General features: G+C 43.5%; 1 protein-coding gene across 1 annotated transcript in view; it reads right to left on the reverse strand.

Annotated features, from left to right (window-relative positions):
• Positions 1 to 2,919: 2,919 nt before the first annotated feature.
• The window catches only part of DEAF1 (DEAF1 transcription factor), a 992,297-nt gene continuing 970,993 nt past the window's right edge, over positions 2,920 to 24,223 (reverse strand). Inside the window, exons 10-11 of the mRNA XM_044059223.1 lie at positions 17,800 to 17,889; positions 2,920 to 3,533 (exon numbers count right to left, since the gene is read on the reverse strand). Of these exons, the coding sequence (XP_043915158.1) occupies positions 3,429 to 3,533; positions 17,800 to 17,889 (195 nt within the window). The 3' untranslated portion in view covers positions 2,920 to 3,428. The remainder of the gene's footprint in view (positions 3,534 to 17,799; positions 17,890 to 24,223) is intronic.

Below are 24,223 nucleotides of genomic sequence, written 5' to 3' on the forward strand. Positions count from 1 at the left end.
ACAAAGCACTGGTTTCACAGACACAGTGGTGGAGGACTTGGCTTGCACACATGGTTGAGGATTTAACTCTACAGCTGTGCCAGTGGGGATCCTTACTGGGGACATGGGGAGAGGCAGAGAAACCCAGACCCTGGGATGAGTGTGTTCTGTGTTTCCCTGTGTGCTCTTAAGGGAAATTGTGCTTGATGCAGAGATCTGCATCTGGAAATACTGGGAGTACCCATTTTTGTTTCAAGTGAACGTCCCTCTATAGTGTCTATAGTGTGAATTCAGGCTCCTTGATTACTGGCCCAGAGAGGGGATGTCACAGCAAATCTTCAAAGAGGGTAACATCTAATACCCCGTTTGTTTATATACCACATCGCTGTGGTGTTATCCGTATAAACTTGCAGAGGTCCTGGGAACCAGAGATTTATCATGGCAATCATCCCTGCTAACATCTCTCTTGACATTTATGTGCTTCTGTTTGTTGTGGGGATTCTACGCAGCTTGTATTTTACTCGTTTGGAAACCACTCCCCACACTAGGCTTGATGTATCTGTGTATCTGTAGGGGCTGACTGAAGAGGAGTTTGAAGGGAAAAAATGAATACATTGACAGAGAAACTGGAGGACTCTTGATACATATGGTATGCAAGTCAGTTGTGAAGAGGGGAGTGTTTAGGCCAGTGTCAGAAAAAAACATGGCAATTACATGGATGGCAGCCACACAGCAGTTGGTTCTTACCTTTGTAAACAGAGAAAACCAGGGGAGTCAAGTTCATGGCAGTAGGCTATATGGCTGGCAGGTATGGAGACAAAATAATTAGTATAAAAAAGAAATGCAAAACTGTACACTCTAGCAAAGAAGTACACACACTCTTGTATAGAAGATGATGTACAAGCTCAGAAGACCAGGACATGTGCCATTTTGAGTTTGGAAACAAAAGGTACTGTGTATGACAAGCACATTAAGTATATAAACAGCATGCTTTCTAGAACTGCAGGGGAAGTAGAGTTAACTGTGGAAAACAGTGCTGATCAAGTACATAAAAATAAAAAAAAGAAAAGAAAAATTTTAAAAATGTATGCCCACTCTTAAGTATATATGTGTGCAACTGTTTAGAAGACAAGTGCCCTCATCAATATATTATAATAACTTGTGACTGCTACTGAGATCTACATTCATAACTGCTCTCATTATGCTGGGATAACTGCAAAGCCAATTCTTCTGTGACAGTGTATAGCAAGTTTTACACCGTGTGAAATGGTTGCAGAAAAATGCACTTAAAAAAGAAATGCTTATTAGTTCGACATTCATGTGTAGTACAACTCCTAAGATGAGCTCATACTACAATAAATACTAACCTGATTGTTTCTAAATTCTGAAACAGGATTTGATGTGCAAGTCCAAACTGGTCCCAAAGTTTGCGGCCTGTCACCACAATCTGATGCACACCTTTCTCTCTTCATGCATGTGATTTGAACATTAAATGAGGAGCTATGATATTAACATAGAGAAATTTTAAAATGTTAATTGTAGTTCATTTTTCCTAAAACTACCCATCCAAAATCAGGGTTAAAATACAGTAAATCCTGTGCCAGTGCGAGCCTTTCAAAAAAAAAAAAAGGCAATAGTTAATCATGACTGCAATATCACTGGGGCACAACACAAAAGTTCTAGCGTCACTAAACGAGGCCAAAAACTATGACTTGTCTAAAATGTCTGCCACTCATGCCCACTGCTGTTTAATAAAAAGACTTAGTTTTGCTAAACAGTACTATCTTAATGCCCAAGCCTGAGTGATCTCAGAATTAAACAGCAGGGTACAAAAACATTTGCCTCTGAAAACTGCCTGTTATTTTTGAAGACATCATAGTTCAAAAAAACACTTTCATTCACTTATTTTTATTTGTCTTTTGTTGACCACGTTAGTCCCACTAGTAGCTTCTTTTCAGGGAAAATCCAAGGTGGTATTTATACCCGTGGGGGAAATCTGGCCAGGGCATCAGGGAACTTCACACTTTTTGATAGATGCCATGGGATTTTTTACATCCACCTGAGCTACCACCAACTCAAGCAGATGGGGCCTTGGTTTAACATCTCAGCCGAAGGACTGCACACTCAGGAATGCAGCACCCATTTATGCTGCACTTCAGTGTCAGCAACTGATATACCTGGTGTGGGGTAAAATCCATAGCCTTCTGCACCAAAAGTGAGTATGCTACCTGTTGTGCCACGAACACTACATATGTATACAACTGTATCCTTTCAAAACTCTGACGTACAAACAGTATCATGTCTATGATTTACTTAGCTGTGAACACTGCAGCCTCTGTTTAATACACCTATATCTTTATGCAAGTAAATAAATCTAGATGCAATGTGCACATGAGTTTTTAAACTGCATCATTTGGAGAGGGCCTGCACTTGCTGCAAGGAGTATTTACCCTAAGATAGGACGGTGGGTGCAAGGCAGCTGCTGTATCTCGCATTTACCTGACAAACAGCACACATTATTAGATTATAAAGCCCTAGAACTTCTTACTGTTTTAAAGGTAAAAGTGCAACAAAAAGATGTAGTACTCTGTGGAACCTAAGCATTCTAGCCTGAAGTTGCCTCAGGATGGCTGCCCTGACCTCCTGTGCATGGATTAACTGTTGTGATGCTGTATTACGCTATGTACTGTGCTGAATATAAAGTGCTATAACAGGGAAATGGCACAGATTGCATCTACATGTGGGCTACCAAAGTCAGGCACAAATGGTACATTTATACTGGACAGAGTATAGATGTCTGGAAGGAACACAAGCCTTCGATCAGTCCTTTAAAAATTCTGCCCTGAGTACTTTCAGCTGCGTTTCTGCTTATGCTACTAACAATTACGTGGTATTAACACTGAAAATTATTCATTCCCACTTCATTACCTAGCAGCAGTATATACATTACATATTTATTTTTCCCACATTTCCAGTTAATCATAGATTTTATAATGGTACCACTCTGTATGCAGAGAGAACAAGAAGTTGCAGTGCAACTAGGATACTTGGGCCGACCATTCAAAATACGATGCAAGTATCCTTGGTTTCCCATGTCACATACGTTAAAACAATACTGACACACCTCTGCTGAAGCATAAACTAGCTTAAGTGGTGTCAGTATGTATCAGTCAATCATGAGGAAAGCCAATATAATGTTCCTTTTTTCCTCTAAAATAAATTACTTGATGCAGTCAATACCATAACACATCTCACACCACTTCATGGTACCACTGTATGCATTTCTTGTCATCCTTTCTGTGTTTACCTGCAGTGCTGAGCCCAACATAACACAGAGAAAACAATATCCCATGGATGGAAAGGCTTCTCATGCTTGCTCCAGGTACTGCGCTCCCTATCACAGGCATCTGCAGTCAGAATGGCCAAGCTCTGCTTCATGCCACAAGCATTTAACCCCTGACTTTGTCAAGTTCATCACCAGTGACCTGCACATCTTCTGTCTGGACAGAGACTACTGCTGGTTGACCACAGACGTGTTGATGCTCCTTCCAGTCCTAGGAGGGAAAAAAATTACTACAAAGCCAGTCACCAAAGTAGTTTAAGAAAATCTGAAAACTTTTATCTAATTTATTTGTAAAAGTAAATCACAATGCTAAACAGAATAACAGCATAAGCAAACACATAAAATACAGGTATGGGTAGAAAAATATTACTTAGGATGATGACGTAGCTAAAAGTTATAAAGTACAGTTGTGTAAAATCTTTACAGTAGATGTCCTTTTCACTGCTGCAGTACCCATTACCTCTAGGAACTCCTGGCAAGGATAGCCAAACATCCAGCCAGTATACAAAAGCCTTTATTACCTAGGAGGATCTTATGTCCGATGTATGCTTACTGCACAAACGTGGGGCATAGAGGTGACATATGAATGCTCCCCAAACCAGAAATGAAGTGCATGAGCAGAACCATGACCCTCAGTGGAAAGAACATATATATCCAGAAAAAGGAAGAAAGGAAAATGAGGAGAACGTATTGGCAAGAAAGAAAATACTACCCATGGAAAAGGACAGAGGGCGGGGGGGGGTGAATACTGCAACAATGAACAGAAAGACGTCTACTGTTATGGTAAGATTTTACACAACTGCACTATGTCCTTCAGTATCACTGTTGCACTATTCATCACCTCTGGGACAGTACAAAAGCTACTATGAAGGAAGGGGGGAGCCCTCCACAAACCCATGAAGGACAGCCATGGCAAATCCTGCCCGGGCTCTGGAAATGACATCCAATTTGTAATATGAAGTGAAATTGTGAACCAAAGACCAAGTAGCAGCTTCAAGGATGGAATTGGTGTCAAAGCCCCAGAAGAAGCCACTGAAGCTGGCAACTGTTTACCATGAAAGAAATAACAAAAGGAAACAGCCTTGGAAATTTAGGACAAGAAGGTGTACTTAAACTGCCAAACCCAATGTCCTGGTATGAAAAGAAACAAAAAGCTGATCAGATTTATGAAAGACCTTTGTTTTGTCTAAATAATCCCTGAGCTGTCTATGCAAAATAAAAGAATGAAGAACTTTCTCACTAACAGATTGCAGAGAAGGAAAAAAAAAAGGAAGGAAGCTGGATAGACTGATTAAGGGCCTGCTCATTAAACACCTTGGGCATAAAAGAAGGATCTGTAGGGAGATGCACCCAGTCTCTATGAAAAACTAAAAATGGAGGAACCGCCATCACCTGGAGTGCAGACAAATTTCTGGTGGAGGTTAAAGCAACCAATAAAACAGTCGTCAGTGCAATGTCACAAAGAAGCAGCAGCAAGCTCAAAAGGAGCCTGAGTCAGTTTTTCAAGGACAAAATTAAGGTCCCTAAAAGGAGGAATACGCTTTTTTGGGGGTCTGATATGAAAGACGCCTTTCAGAAATTACTTGACCTCAAAATCTAGAGGTCAGAGGAGGAGTCAGTAGCGGACAGGCAGAAATTGCTGACAAGTGAGCTTTCACTTAAAAATATGCCATGTCAGCATGTAGAAGTTCACACAGGTAGGAAAGGACCAAGGGGACCCCCACTGAAAAGGCATCTCTTCCATTTGGATATATGCTTTTTCTGGTACTGAGCTTGCTTGCCTCCTGCAAAACTCTAAGCACGTCCACAACTGGTGTCAAAAAGGAATCAAAACCCTATCATCCAAGGCTAAAATTAGTTGTGGCTAAAACTGGAGTAAAGCCACACCCCTTGCGTCACCAGTAACCCCACCCATCGCACCCCCTCTCCCGCCCATGTCCCACCCATTTTGTGACATCACAATGACATCACCTGCCAGGAAATGCCCTCTTTTTCCATTCCTGCTGCCTGCTTTAGGCTGATTTACTATGCTTTTCTGTAAAAAAACATAGTAAATCAGCCGATTTACAAACTCTGATGGTCTGTTTCCTTTTTGAAACAGAATACCGGAGTTTGTACAGTGTTTTCCGGACTACCGGAGAATCAGTTTGATTTACGGATAGTCCCGAAAAATAACAGAGGGGTGGCAACCCTAAAGAATGGACAGATGTGGGTGAAACAGATTCTTTTGTCCTATGTGAGAAGGTCCATACGGTAAGATAACTTGTGATGACTGCCCCTGGCCTGATGGAATGGGGGGGTCCAGTGTTGTCTGGGCCAAAAGGGGGTCACCAACAAGATTTTTAGACAGTCCTTCTTGATTTTGTGAAGGACCCTGGGAAGGAGAAGGGGAGGAATGGCATACAGGAACATTCCTTTCCAAAAGACATGGTGTCCACTTTCCAAGCCAAAGGACTCAGGATGCTGGAAGAGAACTGAAGGAGTTGCCTGTTGAGAGGGGATAACAAGATCTACCTGAGGAATACCCCACTGATGAACTATGCCTAGAAATATATCTCTGTGAAACATCCATTTCATGATGTTGTGTCCTGGAACTGCTAACAGAATCTGCCAAAAGATTGTACTCTGATGGGATGCAGACTGTCTATAGGGTTATGTAAAGACTGATGACTATTTCCCAGGCTTGAGGGGCCAGTCTGCAAAGGAGGTAAGATACTGTTGTCCTCTTGCTTCCTGATGCACCACATGACTGTGGTGTTGTCTGTATAAACAATTAAGGCATCTGGCATCCAGAGTGAGTCAAAAGCTTGAAGAGGCAAAATGACAGCCCTCATTTCTTTGATGTTGATATGAACCACCCTCTTCTGAGGGGGCCAAAGGCCCTGAACTTTCAGGGTGGCTTGAAGTGTTTCCCCATCCCAGAACTGAGGCATCTGTAAAGAGTTCTAGGGGCAGCTGAGGAGTTAGGAGAGAAACACCTAGATTGAGAGATATTTGTTGAATCCATCAATGAAATTCCAGTTTGAGATAAGGGAGCAGCGGAACCAGATGCTCTAGCAAGTGGCTGTGTTGAAACCATACTGATTTTACGAACCACTGAAACTTACTCATATGAAGCCTGGCCCAGGGAAGCATGGAGATGGTAGAGGCCGTGAACCCCATATCCCAGAAAAACTCCCTGGCTGGAAGATAGGACAGGGGAAGCAAGGAAGGGAAAGGAAATAGTTTGTCAGAGAGACAACCTTGGAGGCGGAACTAGAGGTTAGCAATGGAACAGTCTGGATCCTGCAGTCTAAAAAAAATGTGATACTGAGATGGAACTAACACTGACTTCTGAAAGTTGACAGTGAACCCCAGACTGTGCAACAGAAGCTGGGTAAAGTGAAGATCCCCCCCACACTAGCTTGGTTTGGCATGGGGCCTGAAGTAAAAGGTTGCCCATATATGGAAATATTTGAATGTCCTGAAGCCTGAAAAAAGCAACTACTGGAGTCTGGCATTTGGTGAAAAGTCTTGGGGCTGTTGAAAGCCCAATGGGCTAAACAGAGGACTGAAAACAGGAAGAAACAGAGAAATGCAAAAATATCCATAATAGAGGGTGAACAACATGAAGGTAGCATCCTTTAGGTACAGGGAGTCTGAAGAGAAAGCATTCGGAAAGGTGACACATTGAGAAAAGTGTTGAAAAAGGAAAGATCCAGGACAGAAAACATTCTGGAATAAAACCCTAATCTCTTCTCGGTCTTTGGAACTAGTTGCATGGTACCCTGGTCCAAAAGACCCTGCAATGCAGGATGTTGAATGATACCAGAAAAGGAGGGAAGGGCTTTCAAGGGTCTGTGGTAATCTTTTGCCAGATTGGGAGAGACAGAGACGGTATCTAACAAAGTAGCCAACATAGGAGGGATACCAGAAGGTTTAGGACAGTCCATATGTAACAACTCATAATACCTTTTTAGAACGTCTGATACCTGGGAGCAATCCTATTTAAAATGTTCCATCGCATGCTGGACTGTGTCTCCGAAAGACAGTTCCATCAAAGGAGACTCAGGACTGACAGACTCCTCCTCCTCTGACCCATAGTCTAAAGGAGAAGATAACGGAGAGGAGTAGGCTAACGGAGTCAGAATCCTCATCCAAGGACTCAGGGTCCCTTGACCTTTTGGTGGTATAGGACCAAGAGAGTGCTGGAACCTAAATTCCCTGAGGAGATTTTAAAGGCATCAAGGCACTGAACAAGCCTTGAATAAAGTCCTGTGATTCTTTATTGTGGAACTCTGATAGCTGACACCATATTTAGACTTCTGCCTTTTCTTTAAGGGAATGTCCGCGTTACAAAAAGTAATGATTTTCCTGGATTCAATCGAGGTACCTGACACCTCTTCCCTAACAAGGTTCTGAGGAATCCCTTTACACACCTTGGATATAAGTCAACCGTGGTTCCCCCTCAATGTCCGCTGTGGACATTTACAAGCCCTCTGAGGACATATGAGAAGCAAGTTCCTTGCCGCCTCTGAGAAGGTCATGGCAGAGGAAACTGATGGCAATAATGGACCATCCTCCCGGTTCTCATCCACCACAAGAGATATGTCCAATGGAGGCTGGGCAGCAGCAGGCTCAGGCCTATTCTTCTCGGCCTTCTTAAGCACTGGCTGTACCTCAGTGCGAGTGAATTCTGCCATGGTACCTTGGGCCAACAGCTTGAGACACTGGTTCTCAAGATAAATGAAAGTGAAGAAATATGGCTACGTAAAGTCTTGGATACAAAAGCCTGACAGATGGAACACTGAGTGTGGTCATAGATGCAGCTAAGCAGAACAGGCACCTATCGTGGTGATCCTTACGGGGCATCTGCCTCACACACTGACATTTCCCTTTCTTGGATGACATGTAGCCCACTGAAAAATACAATAAAAATAAAAATGAACCCCAATGGGGTACTTACCTTGCAGGCATAGGCTTGGTATACCCAGCAAGGGAATGGTGTTCAAACTGACATATGATAATGGCATTTGGACTGGGGTTAAAGGTATTCTGGTTTGGGGAGCATTTTTACATCACCTTTATGCCCTACACCTGTGCAGGGAACATATGTCTGACCTATGATGCTCCTGGGTAATAAAGGCTTTGGTATACTGGCCACAGTTGGGCTATCCTTGATAAGCGATCCCAGAGGTAATGGATACTGCAACAGTGATATGGAAGACATCGATGGGTCCAAAAAAGGGCGTTCACAGAAAGAAAAATTTCATAGAACAGATATTCCATGAACATCACTTTCATCGAAGAGTGAAATCACTGTAAAAAAATCATCGAAAGGTAATAGCTGGCCAACAACAGGGAAGTACCACAAGTACCACCAAGGTAAACCAAATAAAACCTTTTAAAATTTGCCCTTTTCACCACTGTAGTGCAATCTCAGAGTTGGTATATATAGTTAGGGAGGGTGTAGGGGTGCAGCCCCCATATGGGGGGGTTGTGGGTTACTTCCTTCTTGACCAACTATTACCTTTCGATTATTTTTTTTATGATGATTTCACTATTTGATGAAAGCGATGTTCAGGGATTACTGTTTGTGGAGTAGCCGTTCAATGAAGTTTTTCTTTGAACACAGACCCACAAAAAAGGGAAGTGGACTGTTGAGAAGGATGGCAGTGACAAAAAAAGGGGCAGCAGAAAGCATGACAACGGCAAGCTGAAGTGCAGAATTGCAACATGACTGAAAGTACAGGAAAATGAGCACCTTAGAGCTACAGGAAGCGGGCCATGACTGGTGCCAGCAGACATACCAAGAAGAATGGGTTATGGCAAAAAACATGTGCAGGGGGGACTACACGTGTGGTAAACTCATCATAACAATAAATGTTCACATAGGATCAGTTCTGCAGTGCAACTCCTTATCTATGAGAATTAAGTACAAGCAAACATCTACCTGACCAGCCTGACTCCTAGAGCTCTGTGGACATAGGTGTGGGTGGACTCTTCCCTGATGAGAAAGGCAGTGTTTAACATCTGTTCATTTCAGCTGATGTGAGAAACAGCAAGTTTTCATGGTAAAGCAGAAGAGCTCTGTGCCTTTTAACAGACCTTCTTACAAGGGGGGACTAGGTGAATATAAATGAGGCAGAGCACTATTTCCCTTTGGGGAATCCCAGCTCCAGCCTTCCTACATTCATTCTCTATTAGTGGGTGGACACGGAGAAATACAACTAAATGGAAAGGGTCTTGATCTACTGATGGCTTCTTCCACCATCCAGACCTCTACCTCAGCCTTAAAAACAAGAAAGCATGCTTTACAGGAGAGAGTCTCCCTTCCCAAACTCTTCTAACTTCCTCTAATGGATTCCTATATTTTTTTAATAGCAGCTACTGTAAACTCCACAAGAGCAGGTATTTCACTTAAGAGACCATTATTCCTTTGTCTTTGCCTATACTCTGATATCAATCCCCGGTAAGCAAGGCAATCTCTAACCTGCAGTCCAAACATCTGCTTGGTCTCATCCCACTTTATTACCTTTCCCTCTCTGGTTATTATCTCTGAATATCCTGGTTAATTTTGCCAGTTTTCTCTAGTAAATTCCAATCCTCACTTTCTTTTTTTCTGTATCCCTTAACATAATTAATCTTGCCTTTAATCTCAACATTTGCACATACATTACTTTCAGCTTAAGACATACATGTATGTATTCTTTTGCTTTACTATATTGTGCAAATACTTCTAGTTTTTGCTTATGCTGTACACAGTATGCAACTGGACAGGTATGAGGAATATTACCTTTCAACTTCTTATGCATGTCAAAACTTTACTGTTTTAGAGACTGTATACACAGCCATCCCAAAGACATGCAGTAGCTGAAGTGGTGATCATCCAAAATATCCTTGTGTGTGCCTACAATGTGGGAGTGCACCTATGGTAGACTGCTGTCTTATTATCCAGGTTTAGTTTTACTGCACTGTGCTCACCAAAGCACTGGATAAAAAATGCTCAAATTCCTCTGCTTTTTGCAAAGTAGCAACTGAAGAATGAGTGAATAAACTACACTATTGGTGTATGAAATAGTCTTCTTGCACCTAGAATTCTAATTATCACTTCATCTTTAGTGTGGCTCTATGTAACTGGTGTGTGTGTGTGTGTGTGTGTGTGTCTGTGTGTGTGTGTGTGTGTGTGTGTGTGTGTTTGTATCTGTGACCTCTGCTATATGCTGCTGCATAGGAGGGCCACTGCACAGTCACACTCAGGCCACCCCAGTACTGTGCAGTGCAGTGCAGTCACTCCTAGATTGCCAGATGCACTCCACTTCTGAACTGCTGTCTGGCAAAAAGGTCAAAACACCTCCTTCCCCAGAGTGAGCAAGCTGACAAATCCCACTAATTCTCACTCCCCCCAAGTTATTCCAGCTTCCTGTGCAGCTACTCAAACATGGGTCAATGGGGGTGCATTCCCCTCTGCCACAGAGCTGGATTTATATAAATGTTCCTAATATTCTGGCTTGAGCTGTCTACAGAATTTGCAGACAAAAACATACCATATAAGAAAAACAAAATCGTCAAAAAATATAAGAACATCATTAAAACAGCAGAAGTTATTACCTTACGCTGGCAGAATGTTGAGCAATAATTTAAACCAGTGCATTCGGGGGAATGCTAGGGAGTTCCAGTTGAATGAGAGAGCATCTATTTTCCAAGCTTTTGGATGGTATGTCCTTGTGCAGAATTTTGGTAGAAGATGGTTGAGGTGAGAGGCAAATAGGTCCACTTCTGGCCTGCCCCATGTCGAAGTGAGTTGTGTGAAGACCTTCGGATGTAACCTCCACTCGTGTGGATCTGTGAAATTCCTGCTGAGGCTGTCCGCCAACACATTGTCTTTGCCTGGAACAAACTGGGATTGTAACTGGATGTTTAGGCTCAGTGATTTTTCCCAAAGATGCATTGTCAGTCTGCAAAGGGGGTAAGAGTGGGTACCCCTTGCTTGTTTATGTACCACATCACAGTGGTGTTGTCTGTCCGTATCAGTAAATGGCCTTGCTGAAGTTGGTGTTGAAAAGCCTCGATGGCATGCATTACTACCAGCATTTCCTTTTGGTTTATATGCAGATGTGTTTCCTTTGGAGACCATTGCCCTTGTATACATCTGCCTTCCATGTGCGCCCCCCATCCAAGGTCTGAGGCGTCTGTGGTCATGGTCTGAGTTATCTGTGGTTTTTTTGAATGACATACCTGTGTTTGCCTGGCTCACTGAGGCCCACCGTAGGAATTCCTTTTGTAGGCATGGAATGAGCGGTATGATTGTCTCCAAGTTGTTGCTGTGTTGAGACCAAATGCTTTTTAGGTACCACTGAAGCTTTCTCATGTGTAGTCTTGCTAATGGAACCAGGAGAATGCAGGATGCCATGTAACCCAGGGCCTGTAGGAATCTCCTTGCAGTCATCTGGGTGAGTTTTGCTAAACCTTTGAAGTAATGAGTTAACTTCTCTTGCTTGTCTTCTGTCAGGTAAGCCATTTGAGAGGCTGTGTCTAGTTTGGCTCCTAAGAAGATTATTTGCTGGGATGGCTGCAGTCTTGACTTTTGGAAGTTGACTGTGTATCCCAGAGCTTGAAGTAATCATATGACATAGTCCAAATTTCTTGTCAACATCAATTTGTCGTCCGCTTGTATGAGGCAGTCGTCCAGGTACGGGTACATTTGTATCCCTGGAGCCTGCAATGAGCAATTACTGAAGCCAGGCATTTTGTGAATACTCTGGGCGCAGTAGATAAGCCAAATGGCAATGCTGAGAATTGATAATGCTCTGGCCCTGCAAGAAATCTGAGGTATCTTCTGCAGCTGTGTCTGATAGGGACATGCAGGTATGCCTCCTTGAGGTCCAGAGTAATCAGCCAAGACCCCTTGCCCAGCATGGGAAGGAGTTGCTGTAGTGTCAGCATTTTGAACTTTGGTACTATGAGAAAGGTGTTTAATGCAGACAAGTCTAGTATTGGTCTCCATTGAGATTCTTTTCTTGGAACAAGGAACAGTCTTGAGTAAAACCCCTGGTCTTGTTCTTGTTGTGGAACTCTTTCTATTGCTTTCATCCAAGTCAGCAGAGTGATTTGCTTGATAGCCTCTGCCCTCTGGTTTTGTGGTAGGTTTGGCATGCCTTGTTTTCTTGGCAAGGTATGAAAGTGGAACCTGTACCCTCGGTCTATAATGTCCAAAATCCATTTGTCCTTTGTCAGTCTGTGCCAATTTTCTGCAAACAGAGATAATTTCCCGGCCAAGGGGGCTTTTATTTGTTCCCTGGTAGGCGGAAGTAGAGGAAAGTCATTGAGATTGTGGCTGTGGGGCAGGTGAAACCCCTGTGTCACTTCTTTGGTTTCCTGGCTGCCATTGTCGTCCCCTGTAAGGGCCTCTGTATTGGCCTCTTCCTCGGCCACGTCTGTTTTTACCCCTTTGAAACTTTTCTGGATTAGGAAAGGACCAGTTTTTTGAAGGCCAATTCCTACTGAATCTGGGGGGCTGAACCTGGAGGAAATCTTTCACCGTCTGAACTGATTTTGCTTTTTCTTCGATGGTCTTTAACACATCCTTAGCATTAGCACCAAAAAGCTTGTTCTTTTCCAAAGGTGCATCCAGAAGTTTTGCCTTTACATGATCTGGTAGAGGTTGATCTTTTAACCACGCATGTCTACGAATGACTGCCCCTGTCATAGCTGCCCTACATGAAGCTTCCAGTGCATCATATCCACACTGCAGGAAGTGATTGCTTACTTGTTGAGTGTTATGTATAGCTTCCTGCAAAGCCTTCCTGTCTAAAGGATCAGGAGTGGCTAATGTTTTTTGTAAATCTTCGAACAGAAAATCCTGATATTGTAACATATGAAAAAGGCAATTCAAAGCTCTCATAGATAAAGTAGTGGATGTATAAACCTTTTTGCCCCATCTCTCTAATGACCTAGCTTCCCTGTTGGGAGGGCAATGGATTTTTAGTGGTGGAAGCGGAAACTCCTTTAGGCCCCTGTGAAATAGTTTCCAAATCAGCAGTATGGGCCCTGAATAAATGGGAATGAGTTTCTGGGACCCTGTAATACCTGTCTGGCTTGGCTGGAGCAGGAGGAAGAGAATCAGGGGTAGCACTAGAGTCAGAATATAAATCATCCAAAACATCAAGTACAGGAGGAATAGCTAAGGGCCTGTGCTGGGGCTTCTTAAGGAAAGTCCTAAGGCGTTTTCTGGAATCAGAATAATCCTGTCCCTGCCACTTGAAATGTTCCCTCATGGTATGCAGAACTACCCCAAAAGAAATATCCTCAGGAGGGGAGGCCGAGGGGATAGAATCCTCTGCATCCGAGTCCTCATAGGTCTGGAAGAGCTCTTCCTGGCTATCAGAGTTGACAGAGCCCTCAGAATCTTCATCTGAAGGAATAGGGTCAGAGGGTTCAACCCGGGGCCTTTTATCAGAAGGAGGCTGGGATCCTCTCTCAGGATGGGCCTGTGAACCTCTAATCATAGAAATTAAGTCAGCAGCGATGGACATAATGTGTCTCTGGAGTAGGCTGAGGTAAGGTTTTAGTAGTAAGATGCTTTGTTTTGCTGGCTGCCTTAGCCCTAGTGTAGGCCTTAATAGACATGGCCATAGGAGGCCTGGCAGCTCCACGTGCAGGAGTGACCTTGTCTACAGCAATGGTCTCGAGCATTTCCTCGGTTTCGGTATCCGGAGGAAAATCGATAACTGGCGGAGTGATGTCTGGAATCAGAGTCGTTGGTAATGCGGTGTCTTCGGTTCGGAGCGGTGGAGAGACAGTCTCAGAGGGAACCAGAGCACTCGCGCTAGGTTTTGGCGTGGAGTCGGAGGTAGATGCGGGCCGAGGATGTCGGTCCCGGTCTTTTCGCTTCTTGGGAGTTTGCGATGTCGGAAGTTCCGACGGCATGGTGTAAGCAAATTTATCGCCGAAAAAATCTTGAGCGAACTCTGCCCGGCGCCTGAGAGTGCGCTTGTTGAAGCGAGCACAGGCTACACAGGCCGAGACGTCGTGGTCTGGGCCAAGGCAAGGAAGACAGTAAGAGTGGAAATCCTTATGAGGTATTTGTTTACCACAAGAAAGACAATTGTTAACTTTTTCAGTAATTTCTGACATCGGCTGAGGCAAGAAAAGGTCTAACGGGTACTTAGCTTTTTGATGACTTCGGAATCGAAGAATACAGGAGCTGACCGACCGGCACTTGCGAACTGCTTCTGCTTCGGGCACCGCGCGGCAAGAAAGACTGAAGAGGAAGAAAATAGCGTCGGCTGATGCTTATGTACTCCAGCCGCTCTGACGTCGGAGAGAAATGTGACATCAGCCGACGTCGGACCCAGACTTTGGAATCCAGCCGACCGAGGGCTGCCTGAGGCAGGACAACTCACATGTTATGACTGCAGTTGCATTCTTGAAGGACATCTGATGGCAATAATGGACCATCCTCCCGGTTCTCGTACACCACAAGAGATATGTCCAATGGAGGCTGGGCAGCAGCAGGCACAGGCCTATTCTTCTCGGCCTTCTTAAGCACTGGCTGTACCTCAGTGCGAGTGAATTCTGCCATGGTACTTTGGGCCAACAGCTTGAGACACTGGTTCTCAAGATAAATGAAAGTGAAGAAATATGGCTACGTAAAGTCTTGGATACAAAAGCCTGACAGATGGAACACTGAGTGTGGTCATAGATGCAGCTAAGCAGAACAGGCACCTATCGTGGTGATCCTTATGGGGTATCTGCCTCACACACTGCCATTTTCCTTTCTTGGATGACATGTAGCCCACTGAAAAATATAATAAAAATAAAAATGAACCCCAATGGGGTACTTACCTTGCAGGCATAGGCTTGGTATAACCAGCATGGGAATGGTGTTCAAACTGACATATGATAATGGCATTTGGACTGGCGTTAAAGGTATTCTGGTTTGGGGCGCATTTTTACTTCACCTTTATGCCCTACACCTGTGCAGGGAACATATGTCTGACCTATGATGCTCCTGGGTAATAAAGGCTTTGGTATACTGGCCACAGTTGGGCTATCCTTGACAAGCGATCCCAGAGGTAATGGATACTGCAACAGTTATATGGAAGACATCGATGGGTCCAAAAAAGGGCGTTCACAGAAAGAAAAATTTCATAGAACAGATATTCCATGAACAGTAATCCATGAACATCACTTTCATCGAAGAGTGACATCACTGTAAAAAATCATCGAAAGGTAATAGCTGGCCAACAACAGGGAAGTACCACAAGTACCACCAAGGTAAACCAAATAAAACCTTTTAAAATTTGCCCTTTTCACCACTGTAGTGCAATCTCAGAGTTGGTATATATAGTTAGGGGGGGTGTACGGGTGCAGCCCCCCATACGGGGGGGTTGTGGGTTACTTCCTTCTTGGCCAACTATTACCTTTCGATGATTTTTTTTTTATGATGATTTCACTATTTGATGAAAGCGATGTTCAGGGATTACTGTTTGTGGAGTAGCCGTTCAATGAAGTTTTTCTTTGAACACAGACCCACAAAAAAGGGAAGTGGACTGTTGAGAAGGATGGCAGTGACAAAAAAGGGGCAGCAGAAAGCATGACAATGGCAAGCTGAAGCGCAGAATTGCAACATGACTGAAAGTACAGGAAAATGAGCACCTTAGAGCTACAGGAAGCGGGCCATGACTGGTGCCAGCAGACATACCAAGAAGAATGGGTTATGGCAAAAAACATGTGCAGGGGGGACTACACGTGTGGTAAACTCATCATAATAATAAATGTTCACATAGGATCAGTTCTGCAGTGCAACTCCTTATCTATGAGAATTAAGTACAAGCAAACATCTACCTGACCAGCCTGACTCCTAGAGCTCTGTGGACATAGGTGTGGGTGGACTCTTCCCTGATGAGAAAGGCAGTGTGTAACATCTGTTAATTTCAGCTGATGTGAGAAACAGCAAGTTTTCATGGTAAAGCAGAAGAGCTCTGTGCCTTGTAACAGACCTTCTTACAAGGGGGGACTAGGTGAATATAAATGAGGCAGAGCACTATTTCCCCTTGGGGAATCCCAGCTCCAGCCTTGCTACGTTCATTCTCTATTAGTGGGTGGACTCGGAGAAATACAACTAAAAGGAAAGGGTCTCGAGCTACTGATGGCTTCTTCCACCATCCAGACCTCTACATCAGCCTTAAAAACAAGAAAGCATGCTTTACAGGAGAGAGTCTCCCTTCCCAAACTCTTCTAACTTCCTCTAATGGTTTCCTATATTTTTTTAATCGCAGCTACTGTAAACTCCACAAGAGCAGGTATTTCACTTAAGAGACCATTATTCCTTTCTCTTTGCCTAGACTCTGATATCAATCCCCGGTAAGCAAGGCAATCTCTAATCTGCAGTCCAAACATCTGCTTGGTCTCATACCACTTTATTACCTTTCCCTCTCTGGTTATTATCTCTGAATATCCTGGTTCATTTTGCCAGTTTTCTCTAGTAAATTCCAATCCACTCTTTCTTTTTTTCTGTATCTCTTAACATAATCAATCTTGCCTTTAATCTCCACATTTGCACATACATTACTTTCAGCTTAAGACATACATGTATGTATTCTTTTGCTTTACTATATTGTGCAAATACTTCTAGTTTTTGCTCATGCTGTACACAGTATGCAACTGGACAGGTATGAAAAATATTACCTTTCAACTTCTTATGCATGTCAAAACTTTACTGTTTTAGAGACTGTATATACAGCCATCCCAAAGACATGCAGTAGCTGAAGTGGTGATCATCCAAAATATCCTTGTGTGTGCCTACAATGTGGGAGTGCACCTATGGTAGACTGCTGTCTTACTATCCAGGTTTAGTTTTACTGCACTGTGCTCACCAAAGCACTGGATACAAAATGTTCAAATTCCTCTGCTTTTTGCAAAGTAGCAACTGAAGAATGAATGAATGAACTACACTGTTGGTGTATGAAATAGTCTTCTTGCACCTAGAATTCTAATTATCACTTCATCTTTAGTGTGGCTCTATGTAACTGTTTTGTGTGTGTGTGTGTGTGTGTGTGTGTGTGTGTGTGTGTGTGTGTGTGTGTGTGTATCTGTGACCTCTGCTATATGCTGCTGCATAGGAGGGCCACTGCACAGTCACACTCAGGCCACCCCAGTACTGTGCAGTGCAGTCACCCCTAGATTGCCAGATGCACTCCACTTCTGAACTGCTGTCTGGCAAAAAGGTCAAAACACCTCCTTCCCCAGAGTGAGCAAGCTGACAAATCCCACTCATTCTCACTCCCCCCAAGTTACTCCAGCTTCCTGTGCAGCTACTCAAACATGGGTCAATGGGGGTGCATTCCCCTCTGCCACAGAGCTGGATTTATATAAATGTTCCTAATATTCTGGCTTGAGCAGTCTACAGAATTTGCATACAAAAACATACCATATAAGAAAAACAAAATCATCAAAAAATATAAGAACATCATTAAAACAGCAGAAGTTATTACCTTACGCTGGCAGAATGTTGAGCAATAATTTACTTTGTGACAGCCAGTGCATTCATTCATAGCTTCTCGACCACAGTTGACACAGGATTGCTAAAAAGAAAATAAAAAAAAATCACTCTATTGCTTAGAACTTTCCTTATGAATCATTTTGATCACCTGCATTTTAAAATAAAATGAAAAAATGAAACATTTTTACTACAGAGATATGCATGACAAACTTCAATGCAAAGTTGGCAGATTATTTCAAGGAATTGTTTAGAATGTGCAGTAAGTTTATAGATGTGGTATATACATTCACTAAGTCCACAGTTTTATTGTTAGATTTTTATTTGCCCTTTGTACATGCTGACCTTAGCCTTTCTCAGCCACTCCATTAAAAACAAAAGTTAAGTACTTGCCATAACAATACATCTGCGTTGTCGGTCTCTGTTTGGTTCAACCTGTGGGTTATCAGATCTGACTTGGATCCAACACTGGTGAAATCCATCAGACTTCAACTAGCCAGGCTCTTGCCTCTCAAGGCATTAAGTGAAAGAGATACAGACTGATAGACACTTGGATAAAGTCAATTTCTACACAGGTCTGCCCAATCTAGATCTCAAAAAGGAAACAAAGAGTTGACTGGATTTTCTAATGGTCATAGTCCTGCCCAGGTAAAATCTCTTGTCTATGAGCACCCAAACAATGCAGTAAGTATTTACCTTTGTTCAAAAACTCGAGGGAAAAGACAAGAAGGTTAACAGAACTACTGAGACTACTTTCCAAGGCCACCTTGAGCAGAAAAGACAGATCAGTGTGGAGAGAGATCCTATCGTTATGAAACACCAGGTAAGGAGGACAGGAATCAATAGCTTGTAGCTCTGAAAGTCTCCTAGCTGAGGTAACTGCCTCCAAAAACAAGGTTTTGCAAGATAACTTCAAGTCTGAAATAGCAGAAAGTTTAAAAGGAGGGCCTACAAGGACTTGCAACACAAATGGCAAATCCCAGGGACAGGTGGGATCAGGCGGAAGGAAAAAGGTACTTTTGAGAAAAAAGCCTTGGAAATCTTGACAGCAGCCGAGGAAACATTGTACCTACCAACATGAAAATTAGAAATGGCTGCCAACCACACCTTAATCATAGAAAAACTAGAGCATGAACAAAACTCAGCATGAAAATCCAGAAAAGTCTCTTAAAAGAGCAGAAAAGGGATCAAATCCTTCAAATTCTCCCCACACAGCAAAACATCTCCATTTACTGGAATACACCCTCTTAATGTGAAACATCTGGGATGAAGACAAGATATGCACAATACTATCAGACAGCCTGGGATCCCTGACCATCAAAGGAACTGGAGAAACCATGCGGTTAGCTTGAGGGACTGCAGATTGGGAGGATCCATACCAGCTGGATAAGAAATGAGATCTGGAATGGGATCCAGAACTCAAGGAGATACAGCAGAAGAGGCCACAGAAAGGAGAACCACACCTGACGAGGCCAGAAGGGAGTTATGAGGATCACTGCCACTTTGCAATAGGCTGCCTTCTGGAGAAATCTGCCAATCACAGTTACTGGAGGATAAGCCTACAGGAGTCCCGGGGGCCTAGCATACTTAAGGGTCTCTCTCTGGATGACTGTCCCCTGAGGAGGGACTCGGGTGTAATAGCTGCTGCACTTGGTATTGGAAAGGGAGGGAAAGAGGTTGTAACACATAGTGTCCCAGAGCCAGAAGATGCGAGCTGCCACTCTTGGATTCAGAGATCACTAATGAGGAAGAAGAATGTGCCTGCTCAAGCTGTTGGTCAGAATGTTAACTTCCCTGGGATGTGTTTTGCAACAAGAAATTGTTGAGACAAGACCACCCATTGCCAAACTCTCATGGTCTCCTGAGAAAGAGAATAAGAACATGTTCGCCCCTGCTTGAGTCGATACCTGACAACAGATATATTGTTCATCTGTATCGAAATCACTCCACTGGGGAGGATGTCCTGGAAGGCTTGCAACATGAGGAGGATAGTTCTCATCTCCAGAACACTGATGTGGATGTTAGCCTTATAGAAGACCAGCACCCTTGATGGTCCTCCCTTCAGAATGCCCCCCCCCCCCCAACCAAGATGGGAAGCATCCTTGGTGATCATGGATGTAGAATGGAAAGAACAAAGTGTCTCCCTTTGGTCACTAAGGCAGACAAAAAAAAAATCACATATGACTGTGCCGCACGTTTGTCAGTCTTACTGGAAAGTCCACTGGACGAGTCAAGAAGGACTATTGCACTGCAAAAGTCCACTGCAGAGCCCTCATATGGTACCTCACTAAAGGGACCAACCTTACTGAAGCTGACATGTGACCTAGGAGTTTCAAGATAGCATGAGCTGGAGGCTTTGAAGTATCTATTCTGCCTGGGATCGAAGGCTGATCACTCTGGAACTTGAGAACTTGGCAATTTAACTGACAGCATCCAAGTGGCAGCCTATGAATTCTAATATCTGAACAGGTTGTAGTCTTGACTTTAGATAAAGAATAGTTGTGTAAAGGAAAGGATTGAGGTAGGAGAGATCCAGGATAGGCCTCCGTGGGCCATCTTTCCTTGGGACTAGGTACATTCTGGAGTAAAAACCCTTTCCTGACAGAGGGACTGCCTGGATAGTCCCTTGAGAAAGAAGGCTATCAAGACGGTCTGGAAAAGGGTTAGCTGATCTTTGGGTGGCTGTGGGATGCCTCTTAAGGAGGGAAGAATGATGCAGGTCATGAAATAACCTGTTTCTATAACAGACAAGACCCACTTGTCTGAGATACTGCTTTGCCAGACTGGAAGACAGTGACAGTCTTAGGGGATAGGGGAATGGAATCCGGACGGGGTGAGCGCAAAGGCAGGTAGTCTGTGACTGAAACTGAGGTTTCTGAGTTGGAGTCTGAACAGGCCTGTAAGAAGGCTGCTGCTTCCTGGTGCTCTTTTTGTTCCTAGAATGAGGGTAGGAGCAGTGTGTTTCCTAATGAACTGAGTCTTGGTGGGATAATGCCTATGAAATTTAGGGATTGGGGACATGAACAAATTTTTAAGTCTTGTAATTCCTTCCCCTTTTGCTGAAGGGTTTTAAAGAGCTCTGCCACTTTAGCCCCAAAAAGGGCAGAATTGGCCAGGGGTGCATCCAGATGTTTAGCCCTTATATCATCAGGTAAGGGTTGGAGTCTTGGCCATGAATACCTTCAAGGTACAGAGGCAGAAGCTGCAGATCTGGCTGAGGTTTCCGCAGCATAATAGCTGCATCTAATTGAATGTCTTGTCACTTGAGAAGACAAGGAAATGAGGCTAGATAGTTGATCCTTAGAAGGCAAGTCCGGTAGATCAGCCAAAAGTCTGAAAACCTGAGTGAAGAGGGCCAGGGCATACTTAAGACATGTGTGTCTGGTAGTTAACCACCCTTAAGGCCAAAGTGACAGATGTACCAAAAATTTTGTGCAAAACCACAGTCTAATCCCTAAAAACCTACCTAATATACTGATGTTATTCCTGAATTAAACAAAAGTGAATTAAACAAGAAAAGCCTAAGAGTAGAATGCAGCTTAGTAACGTACTTTAGTATCCTTTGCTTGGGGATTAGTCCCTCCTCCGTTCGCCCGTGCTTCGCATGGGCTCACTACATGCCCTACCCTGCCCCCAAATTCCACCCACCCCTACTACATCTAAATGTATCCAAACCATAGCCACCCCCACAATTTTCTCTTCAACCAGGGCTACTCAGACTCAACTCCCCCATTAGCACCCTCCCTTACTCCACCATACATCTAGCACTGCTCAACCATGCTACTTATCAACATATTTACTCTTACCTGCACTCTTCTTGCTCACCTGACATCTTACCACACCTCCATAATTAACTCTTCCAACCAACTTCACTGCACCCTCACATTGTCCTCCTTCCAACACCCACTCCACAACTACACTTCCCCAGCCAATAGAAACCAAATCCCAATAGTCCCACCATCTACCTTTTTAGCAAAAAATATCCCTAATATATGACAAACTCCTAACCATCTACACTAACCTTATAATGGCATCCCTCTCTCAACTAATCTGTAGCGCGGACATTCACTCTAACCCTGGCCCTATCTCCCCTAACACTACCACTAACCTCCCTCAAAATACCCCCACCTCTCCTTAATCACAGATAGTAAAAAAAAAAAATCTGATCTCCTTATTCTGTGCCCAAACATTAGAAGCATATGTAATAAAACCAATGACCTACATGCCACCATAAAAACATACTCTCCTGACATTCCCCTCCTAATTGCAACCTGGCTCAAACCCCACATCAAAAGTGAGGAAATTCAACCCCCTGGCTATAGCATCCTCGGCACAGATAGACTATCAAAGAAAGGAGGCGGCATACCTTATGTTTAAACACCACCTTAACATTCAAACTATCAACAATTCAGCCCCCCTGATTGGAAAGGAAGAAATCATATATACCAACCTCAAATTAAACCCAAATAAAACCATAAACATTATTGGCTGCTAATCACCCCCCCCCCGGCCAGAATATTTCTAGAAAACCTCCAAAACTGGGCCATCTCTCTCTTCCCCAAGAAACCATTACCCTCAGTGACTTTAACACTGTCTATCCTGTAACAATATCCACCCAACCATCCACGTAAATCTTCATGTTTTTTCCCAGCTAATACAGTTTCCCACCCATATGAGTAAAAACCCCAACAACCACACTATCATTGATTGGATACTTGTCAACAAAGATGCCCACTCCTACACAACAGGCTGTCTACCTGACAGCCTCAGTGACCATACCCCCATTTTCCTCCTAAAACACCATGTAAAAAATGCCAATCAAATTGCCCATAGACACATCCACAATACAACAAACTTTAATTCCCTCTCCTTCAACTCTTCCCTCCAACACTGTATCTGGTCCCCACTAAAATATCTCAACCTAAACGAAGCCATCCACTTCAATTCAACATTCCTCAACATCCTAAACACCAACGCCCCCCTAAGATATGCCAGAGTCAAAACTAAATCTCCCCCCTGACTACAAAACAAATAACCAGAGACTCATAAAAATCTGGGACAAAGCATGGGAACACTGGCGCCAAACTAAAATCCCCTCTGCTAGGCAATCATTCATTGAACTGCGTAACATGGTAAAAAGGCAAACAAAAATAGATAAAGGCCTTTACTATCAGTCCACCCTAAACTCCTCCCATCACAATCCTAAGCAATTCTGGTCCACAATAAACTCCGTACTCCACCAGGTTAAACTAGGCAACCCCCTACCATCCCCCTCCTCCTCCAGCAATATAGACGACTCTTTCAGCATACACTTCACTGAAACCATTCTATCTCTAGCCAAACAACAACTATCCTCAGCCACTAGCACCTCACACAATCCAAACCCACTCAGTCACCTTCTCCGCAGTACACACCTCCTACATAAAAAAAAAAACTTCTGACAAAACTTAAGCCCACTAAACTCACAGTTGACAACCTTCCCTCAGAATACCCCAAAATAGCAGAGGACACCCTAGCCTATCCAAATTCCATATTAATTAACTGCTCCATATCAGAAAGCTACGTGCCTACTCTGTGGAAGATTTCATACATCATTCCCCTAAACAAAGGTGGCTCCTCTGCTGACCTTTCCAACTACCACTTTACTGCCATCCTCTCCCCACTCTCCAAGATTCTTGAGAAATGTATCAACTCTCAGGTACTAAACTATCTATTAACTAACAATCTCCTCTCCAAAACCCAACATGGCTTCAGGCCATTTCATAGCACCACCACCACCCTGCTTTACTTGACCGACACAATCCTGCACCATAACAACAATGATCTATTCTCCTCTGCCATATTTCTGGACCTATCAAAGGCTTTTGATATAGTATCTCATAATGTTCCTTTCCCTGTCCTCACTATTCTCTCCTTTTCACACTATGTCACCAACTGGTTCCATAGCTATCTCTCTGGCCAACAGAAATCAGTGGTTTGGCAAGATCAGCTATCCCCTCGTCTCCCAGTCTCTATCAGGATCCCCCAAGGTTCCATCCTTGGCCCTCTACTATTCTCCCTCTTCAACAACTGCCTTCATACCTCCACCAAACATCCCACACTCATACAATATGCAGATGACTCCACACTCATCTGCTCAGCCCCCACTCTACCACAGAACTCCAAAATATCACACAAGAGTCATTCACATATGTAGAAAGCTGGCTCTCCAATGCCAAATGTCTACTCAATCCAAATAAAACCAAACTCCTTATCTTACACCCCCCCAAATCTACACCATCGTCTGCCCTTTCCAACATTTCTGCCAAGAACACCACCATCATCTCCCCATCTGACCACACCAGACATCTAGGTGTGGAAATTGACAACAATTTCAAATTCGACCTCCACGTATCTCTTACCATAAAAAAGTTCATAAA

Source organism: Protopterus annectens, chromosome 17.part0, assembly GCF_019279795.1.
Source record: "Protopterus annectens isolate FY-2018-M chromosome 17.part0, PAN1.0, whole genome shotgun sequence".
Classification (NCBI taxonomy): Eukaryota; Metazoa; Chordata; order Ceratodontiformes; family Protopteridae; genus Protopterus; species Protopterus annectens.